The sequence below is a fragment of the Seriola lalandi genome, unplaced genomic scaffold (genome assembly GCF_002814215.2).
Source record: "Seriola lalandi dorsalis isolate HSWRI2012SDOR001 ecotype SW California unplaced genomic scaffold, Sedor1 jcf7180002054237, whole genome shotgun sequence".
In the NCBI taxonomy this organism is placed as follows: domain Eukaryota; kingdom Metazoa; phylum Chordata; class Actinopteri; order Carangiformes; family Carangidae; genus Seriola; species Seriola lalandi.
Genome location: NW_019524790.1, coordinates 182,763 through 191,853, shown reverse-complemented (window position 1 = coordinate 191,853; position 9,091 = coordinate 182,763). Strand labels below are relative to the sequence as shown.

The 9,091-nt window shown below is 41.1% G+C and overlaps 1 protein-coding gene across 1 annotated transcript in view; it reads right to left on the bottom strand.

Moving 5' to 3' along the window:
• LOC111653641 (uncharacterized) overlaps positions 1 to 6,888 on the bottom strand; it is a 10,838-nt gene extending 3,950 nt beyond the window's left edge. The window contains exons 1-7 of the mRNA XM_023404266.2: positions 6,744 to 6,888; positions 4,503 to 4,832; positions 4,022 to 4,330; positions 1,555 to 1,836; positions 1,310 to 1,463; positions 196 to 365; positions 7 to 98 (exon numbers count right to left, since the gene is read on the bottom strand). Coding sequence (XP_023260034.2) covers positions 7 to 98; positions 196 to 365; positions 1,310 to 1,463; positions 1,555 to 1,836; positions 4,022 to 4,330; positions 4,503 to 4,832; positions 6,744 to 6,810 — 1,404 coding nt within the window. The 5' untranslated portion in view covers positions 6,811 to 6,888. The remainder of the gene's footprint in view (positions 1 to 6; positions 99 to 195; positions 366 to 1,309; positions 1,464 to 1,554; positions 1,837 to 4,021; positions 4,331 to 4,502; positions 4,833 to 6,743) is intronic.
• Between the last annotated feature and the right edge of the window lie 2,203 nt (positions 6,889 to 9,091).

Sequence of the window (9,091 nt, the reverse complement as noted above, 5' to 3'; positions counted from 1 at the left end):
CCAGGATACGTTGGCTGCAGGAACAGCATCAGCTGCTGAGCACTCAATCACCCTGCGTCCATCTTTAGTCTGCAAATCAACTCGGATTGTGGGAGGGACTGACACGAAGGGCGCAGAGAGAAGGTTCCACATTAATGTTACAAATAATGAGGGAAATTCATCATGGAAGAAATACTTGCAACGAGTTTCACCTACCAAGCTGTATGACATGTGATTGAACTGTGATGTTGAGTTGCAGCATTGTTTTAAGGTGGTGATAGGAGAAGACACATTCATAGAGGCCAGCGTGCTGAGGCTCCACAGGACCCTGAACTTTGAGGCTGCTGCCAACCAGCTCCAAACCCTCAGGCAAGGGCCCGTCATCTCTAAAGAGAAACGCAGCAAGTACAATTCAAGCTTCAGTTTAAATGTTTGACCAATATTAAAACATTTCACGTAAAATCTTGAACAAATGATTATTTGATCAAGAAACATCTAATCTGGTTGCTGCTCTCTATCACTTGTGGTTTGGTGGCACCAAATGTGTTACCACATCCTCCACAGGATACGTACGTTGTTTCAGTCTACATGCACAGGAGAAAAAAAGTAGAATCAAAGCCATTTGTTTCTGAAAAAGGGATGTTTTTTAGCCATATTGTTTTTTTTATATTGTTCCCACGAGAAAAACAAAAAAGATATTGATAACTATATCAAATCAAAGAAAATAAAAAATAAAAATACATTTACAAGCCAGAAGTTGTCGGATTTTACATCAGGCTCATCTAAACTGACAACCCTGTGCCATGTTTCTGAAAGCTCTGTTATATCTGAGTTGGCACAAAAAAGTTCATGTGTCTGCAAAAGCAAGCTAAGTGGATGTGCCATTGTTAATGGTAGTGAAAAGCTTAAATTTAATAGATATTGTACTATCTATAAGCGTACAGTATTTTTTACTCATCTAATTCTCAGTAAAACGCTAGAACTGTCAGTCAACATTGTTACATTTTGTTCAAATGACACTTCTGTTTAGAAGCTGCCATCTTTAGCTGTCCAATGACAGGAGCGCTCACAAGTTGCAAACAGGGAAATCTTTCCAATCAGTACCTTCCCTCCCGCATGAAACTGAAACAATTTCAATTCTCAATAAATAAATAAAAAATTAAGATTAATTATTAATTAAGATAACCTTGATGACATTGTTGGGAATTTTTTTATACTCCTCTAACAGAAGAGTTACTGTTTTCACAGGTTAAGTAGTTCACTCCATGACAAGTAAACTGAAGCTGTGTGAAATTGTTGGAGTCCAACTTTAACACCAAAAATTTCTTACTTTTTGCAGGTAACATTGTAACGTGGCACATTCCCAATGACCTGTAGGCCAATAACGATTTCACTCTGTCCTTCCTGCAGCTCTAAAACTTCAGCACCTTGGAAGTCGCCACTGTTGAGCCCCGGCTGCGAGTCCAAGTGAACCCCAGACAAATCTGTCGAAAAAAAAGAACATCTGTGTTTTCTTTGACTTCTACCTCGTGAACATCAGGAGAGTTTTCCAAATGTGAGACACAGACTACTCACAAAAAGACGGCAGTGTTAGGACTCGTGTCTCGCTGTGTGTAAATTTGGGGTGGTCAAACACACAGGTGACATTATAGCCCTCGTATGCAGTTGCAGGGAGGAAGACTGAACTTCTTGACATGTCTGAGTCGGTGTTGTTTTCTCTCTGCAGCTCTTCATCGGTGTTCAAAGCCAAGGAGATGTCAGCGTCAGGTCTCCCTCCAGATGAAATGCATGAGACCACCCAGAACTCATTTCCTCCTTGTTGTACCATCTCTGCTTTAACGGTCACATTTGGCCTCACTGCAGAGCAGGAAGAAAGGCGAGAAGAGTTATTCTTTCACAAGGTCTAATGTTTTTTCCAGCAAATTAAAAAGTCAGATAGCAAGTGAAGGCTCAGGGTGTTTTTGTTAAATAGGAAGCTGGGGCCGGATGAGCTGAATGTTAGCTAAACACAGGCCATAAGGGGCTTCTGCTTGGGTTTTGGAGAGTGCTGACTTAGGCTTATCACCTGTCCCATCTGTTGGCCGGGCTACAGCTGAGAGCAGATGTCTGGACCAGCTGCTGTCCAACCAAAGCTGAGAGAACCACAGGCTTTGATATAGGGAATACGTAGAGATCAGAGTCTATTATCAAATACATAAAATTTGTGGTGTAATGCAATAACCAGCCATCCCTAATGAGTCAGAGAAGTGAACTAACACCTCATAATGGCTCGGGTGCCGGGGAGGGGTTTGTACAATTAAAATGAGTTAAAAGCACAGGCTTTAAATATTCCATCTGTTAACACCTACAGTCATGTGTGGACTAGAAAATTACTGAAGTTGCAGTACTTTAGTGGAGTGTGAATGTATCATGGGTAAATGAGCTGGCTGGCCTGGCCCATGCTAATGGAATAGTTATCATACAGTCAGCCATTTGAACATACACTGTATCCATGGAAGGATTTGGACAGAATGTGTGGAAGCAAAGGTCTTTTTTAAAAACATTAAGCACACAGAAATAAACAGTAAAATGAATGAGTGAAAAATTCAATAACTGAACTGCTTCGAAGGCAAAGCAGCTAATAAGTCTGTGGCCAGTGGTAGTAGAACAGTTTATTTTTCTTTTCTAGTGGATGTAAACTCTCTTAATATGGTGGCATGACAAGCAAGGTTGATGACCAAATTGAAATGGTACCAACCATAGGTATCATGCTGTACCATACAAAAATATCCTCTCGGTTTGTTTTTACCACTTATTTTATCTAATGTGTGTTATGAAAACCAGGGCCTACATATGGGGTATAAATTTAAACATTACTGGGTCCGATTGTGAAACACAGAGGTGGCAACAAAACCAAACTCGTGTAGGGTTTTGTATCTGTCTTACCAGCTGTTTCCTAATGATGATTTGTGCTGAAGATAATCTTTAAAGTTTTGCATGAGCCTTGTTGTTATGTAAACATTTAACAAACATTTGTAAATTCATACGCTAAATACTTCTCCATTTTAAGTCCACATTAACTGATTTCTGCCACTTGGAGGCAGTGGAAACAAGATGTAAACGCAACACTGACACATTTTCTGGTTGTAAATTTGATACAAACAGACATCCTCCATCCAGCAGAGAAACATAAATGTTCATTTTGAGTCGTGTCCATTGATGAATGGCAGTCGGATATTCTCTCTCCTCTTACTTCTGTTTTGTTCTCCACCGACTCGCTAACTTTGACTGCTGATCTGCTGTTTGGTCGAGAACAACGCTGGTAAGTGGGCGTAGGCCTGCAAACCAAAACAACGCGCTCAAAGGCGTTAAATTGCTCCATAGATCTGAGAGAAACTACAGCTAGCTCATAATCCCTCATAATCATAATCAACCCTTTTCCCTACATACACACTGTAATTTTGTCCGCTGTCATTATTGGTTGTGGCTGCTTTAAATGTACTTGATGAAAGTCTATGGACCAAAATGTTGTGACTAAATAAAGTGAACGTGCTGGATTTCTAATTCCTACTCAGTTAATATTTGTTGATCCTATGCACTTATCATTAGTTATGATGTGCAAGAACTTTGTTGGCATTGAGTGAGTACATTTTGTTTTCTTTTTCGGTCATAAGAATTTGGAGAACTGCAGCCACCAAACTGCATGCTGCACTCTGATATGATACAATATGACTGTTATTAATTATTTACTGGGTTGTTGCTGCATTATGTTGTTCCATATGCTCGGCTCCAGTGAAAGATGGCATTCCCACATGAATGCGTTACACTGTGCATTGTGATTTATGGTCTGTCACTGTGTATGTGGAGCAGAGTGAGAAGCAACGACCAGTGTGAAAAACCAGCAGGAGGCAGTTATTGTTCCCTCTGACTTCATGCTGAGTCATGATACATGATTACAAAACTCTGGCTGGTGATGCAACACAATATATACTCAATATCACCCACAACAACACTGACACACACACACACACATACACACACACAGCTGTACATTTGAGCGTACCATAAGTTTCCACCCTCACTGTGGTGAGTTTGGGATTTGGGAGGGTTGGATGTTGAACCACGCAGGTCACGCTGTCCTCGTCCTGCAGGTAGGTGGGGAAGCGGAGGATGCTACTCAGGGTGGACGTGCCGTTTGAGTGAGCTGTGGTACTCACACTCACAGTGAAGGGGTAATCTGAGGGAGGAAGGCCGTTGACCAACCAGCGGATCTGAGGCGTGGGCCTGCCGCCAATGGCAGAGCATGACACCGACTGGCAGTGAGTACCGTTTACGGTCTCTGCATTGACGAGTATCTGTATATCAGGACGAGCTGTGAATGAATTAGCAAGTAAACATGTCATCCATGCAGATGTGTCTAGGGTCAAAGATCATTTCTAGTCCTGCAGTTATGAACTTTTAGAGTATGAAATTTTCCTCTCAACCTCATCAGGTTGACTTTTTCACACAAATATAAAAAACAACACATTATTGGCTTGGCTTACCTACTACAGTGACAAATGCACTGTCAGAAAAATCCTCCATCTCTGTTTCAAACTCACAGATGTATTCTCCCTCCACGTCCACACTGGACACCCGCATGTTAACTGTGAGGTTGGTGATAGAGTCTGGCTCTGACAAGTCACTTCGGCTGAACGGCTGACCATTTTGAAATCCTGCCAGCCCCTTGGATTTAGAATAAGAGTTAATCTTGCGTTTCCACTCGGCTTTCCCGACCTCTCTGTTGCCCAGATATCTACAGCTCAGGTACATAATTTCTCCCAGGACTGCAGTGACGTTGTGCGTGATCTCAAGGGCTGGCTCTTCACTCGGATCTGAGACACAGAGCAACAGAGCAACACAATGTTCAGTGATAATGAGAGGTCAAAAGTTCACCTGAACCATTCTGAAATTACAAACACAAGCAAAGCACAAATGTCTTGAGGGGGGGAAAATGTGATTGTTGTTGTTCCTGAGAGGATGGACAGCAGGCTGATGGATGTCTATTGTTGTGCCTATGAAAGGGGTTTCTGAGCATCCTATTGTCTCTCACTGGTTAATTCAAACTGTGATAGATGAGGCAGACTAACCGGGTCAGTGGTTATGAGGTTGTCAGTCATTTTATCATGATTAGAAAGTGTGAATGACTAATCAATAAAAACAAGACTAAGAGCCTAAAGCCATGCTAGCAGTGTCTTGAGCTAGATGGTAATGTCAGCATGCTAACACGGTTAAAATGACAATGCTAACATGCTGATGCTTAAGGTGTGTTTACATGCTAACATGAGCTAAGTAGTTGGTGTCCTCAGTTTTGCAGGAGTTTGGTCATAAACCTACAGAAGATAATTTCGATGAAAATGAAAATAGAAATGTAAATTAAATTATTATCGTTTTAGTACTCAGGATAGTCAGGTCATAAATGTTGAAAGGAAAAATGAATTTAAAAAAAAAAGATGAAAAAGGCAGGAACTGGACTTTGTGGCACACAATTTATAAATGCTGCCTTGTCCAAGCTGTGTATATTTAATAGGACTCCATTATGTTAATGCAATGAAAACCCAGACACCAGTGACATCCTTCCTCCACGCTGCTGAGGAATCAGCCCCGATTAGGGGAGGTTTCAGAGGAAAGGACATTTAATAGAAGCTGACGGGTTTTAGCACTTGCAGGAAGGACTGTGTGCAGAATCCAATGCATACCAAGTCCTCTTCACTCTGCTTCCTCTGCTGACTTCATCAAAGTGCACTTGAGGGCACAGTTTGCCAGGAACTTCTATTCAGCTTTGGGTGCATGATGAGAAAAATGATGACAGCCTGCTTCATGGATAACCATTGAACATGCAGCCAGCTGCTGCAGTTGAAAAGAAACTGCATAAAATGCTGTTAAGCTGAGAGGCTGGAGGTCTTACTATAGATCCCAGCAAATGGAAACAATGTGGAGTCTCCAAAGCCTTTTAAGAGGAAAGGACACAGAGGGAGTAAAATAAATATGTTTTATCAGTTCAATTATGCCTAGTGGGTTCATAATTCATTTGCCCTTGCAGGTTATTGCCAAAATAAATGTCAGCCAAGCATGGAAAAGACACACCTTAAGGATACAAAATAAGTAATAACTGGAAAAAAAAATCATGCATTGATGCACTGCATCATATTTCCTGAGCCTCGGGGGCTTCTTTTTCTCACCAAAAGCAGCACCAAACACAGACACAGCAAGTCCTTCTTTGCAGACTGGGGATGTGGTAAACAAATACGAGTTTCGACTTGAAAAACAGCTTTTTCACCCGTTTAAACTTTCATCTCCAGCTGCAAGTCTCCGTGACTCTGCAGAGACTGAACCCAAAACCAAACAGCAGGATCTCTGAATAAAGTGTAGCCTGCAGAGAGTTTTCTCCTTTCACAAAGAAAAGAACAATCTTAACAGCCCTCATATATTAACTTTAAAAGCCTGTAAAGGAACTAATGTGGTTTTAGATGACACCATCAATAATGATCAATAATAATGAACTGACAGAGTAACTGAACCAATATGCAATCAGTAATAAATTGCAAGAATAGTTATCATTTAAACATGCATCCAGAATGTGGCTTTATTGCCTGTGTGCATTTATAATTGGACTAATCGCTTAAGAAAACCATGGCAGCACTGTTGAGTGTAAATGCCACAGGTTAAATAAGACCTCAAGGGCCAGTAAAAGAAGCTTATAAACACATGACAGTCACAGATGGATTGTAACCCTGCAGACTTACCCTGAATTTCCAAGCAGTGAGCAACATTTAGGATGAGACCCAAAATCAACAGTCCTGAGCATCCCATGATGGTGTCATTGAGTGAAATAGAGTTGGATCAACTGACTGTATGTCAGGCATAAGGGTATTTAATGAGTGCGTGCAAATGTGTGTATGTGCATGTTCTGTGGTTTATGGTTAGAGGTGCACACCCTCTACAGCTGACACTGACGTGCATGTACCATTGCGCGCTTACTATATGTGTACATGCACACACACACACACACACACACACACACAAAGATACTGTACCTGTGTGTAGAACCACTTCCCCTTTTTGATTTCCAAAACAATAACTGTGCATGAGAGTCACTGTGGATTTGCATGTCTCTTAGAATTTCTACTTCTCAGATGCCAAGAGTCTGTTTTTTTTCCAAGTCCGAGTCACCACACGGGACGAGTCTGTTCAGTCACTCAGCCACCTCTTATAGCAGATCGCCTTGGGAAACAGTAAAGCCATGCATCATTCATCCCCGCTGGAGCCCTCGGAGACCGCCTGTCTCGCTACTGCTGGTGCCCAGCAGTTTGAGAAAATCACTCATTTCTGGGTGTTGTTTTATGGCATAATGCACCTCTAATTCACTGTGTGTGTGTGTGTGTGTGTGTGTGTGTGTGTGTGTGTGTGTGTGTGTGTGTGTGTGTGTGTGTGTTTTTCAATGTATTTGCTGAACACAATTTGTCACCCTGCGCGGAACTGAAACACATGTGGTTGAGAAAGACGTTGTGAGGGCTCCGCATTACACATCATTTCAAGACAGTCAATACGAATTTGCCATCTTTTATTTCCTGTACAAGTAGAAAAGTGTTGACTCATTCACACCACAGGAGATTGATAATGAATAAAATGACCTGACATAACAAAAAGGAAACACTGCTGCCAACACATTCTGATGGCATGTAGTTGGTTAACGGCTTTCTGACTCGTCTGGTATGAAACTGGCAGCCGTAGTGAGAAACTCTAAAGCCTGTGAAAGTGGCTTTTACAACAAAGAAAAGAGATGTCTCATCCTCTTTCATTCTCTATTTCACACACACACGCACACACGCACACACACACACACACACACACAGCAGAAGAATCAATCTTCAGGTCGGCCTACAGGGGACAAACATCCATTAAAATGAATTAAATGCCTTTTTCCATCCACTCACCTCCTTTAAATTGCAGTGTATAAAACCTGAATCATATCTTGTTTTGTTTACCAGGGCTCTTAGATATACTATATATATATGTACGTACATACATATATACATACATACTGTATATATATATATATATATATATATTTAAATATATATATCAAATTATGATGTTTAATCCCTTAAAGTTCCTCTCCAGACATGTTTTAAACTATGTAAAAATACTCTGCTATGATCAATATTTTGTTTAACATGGTTTTCCCACATAAAAAGTGAAAAAAAAAAAGGAAAACTGGGGCTGGAAGCACATCTACACTTACTTCCACATTGAGAAATACTGGATCAGGCCTTGTCCCACGCCAAAGATCCTCTATACAGAAGATACCGCATTACAGGTAGCGCCAATGGTATGAGGTGGGACACAGTTCCGGTGTCCTCAATGGGCGGTGTCCCTCAGCCCCTCCCTCAAGTGATGGCAACTGGCATGAAATGTGAAAGTAGCTAATATTAAAATCTATCCCTGTCAGATTACCTCTCTGCATCCTTTGGGAAAGAAAAGACAGATTCGTTTTTCTAGTTATTACAGCCTGTTGCTGCACAAAGCTCGGGCATTTTTAGCTCTAACTGATGGATTACTTGTCCCTGCCAAAAGAATACAACAATAGACGATGCAACACAGACAAATTTGCGCCTTAGATCTGGCGAGAGTATGGCACTGAGACAGAGGCAGCTAACGGTACAACTGTTAAAAAAACCACGGGCCTTAAAATGTCAAGTTATTGTGATAAAGAGGTTAAGTGTTGTCAAAGGTTGCTAGCTGACAGAAGCTGTGCTTTGTGATGCAACAGTTAAGACGGGCACAGCTGGTGATGCAAAACAAAAATCCTCCATAGGCCAGACTGTCACACAGCTCTGTTGGTGGTTGTGCTAATGCTAAATCTTACACTCTGCTTATTTCACTCATATGTCTTGTATTACATACAAAAATTCCATATGGACAGATTAACAAGGTTAAATACTTGATTTTCTTCAGAGGGGGTCTTTAAAGTTACTTTTTCCGTGCACATCTCACCTTAATCTCCATTTGAAAGTCTTTCAAAGCGTTTCAAGTAATTGGTATCTAAGTTTTAATCATGCCAAACTATCATATCTCAGTTTCTTTTTAAGTT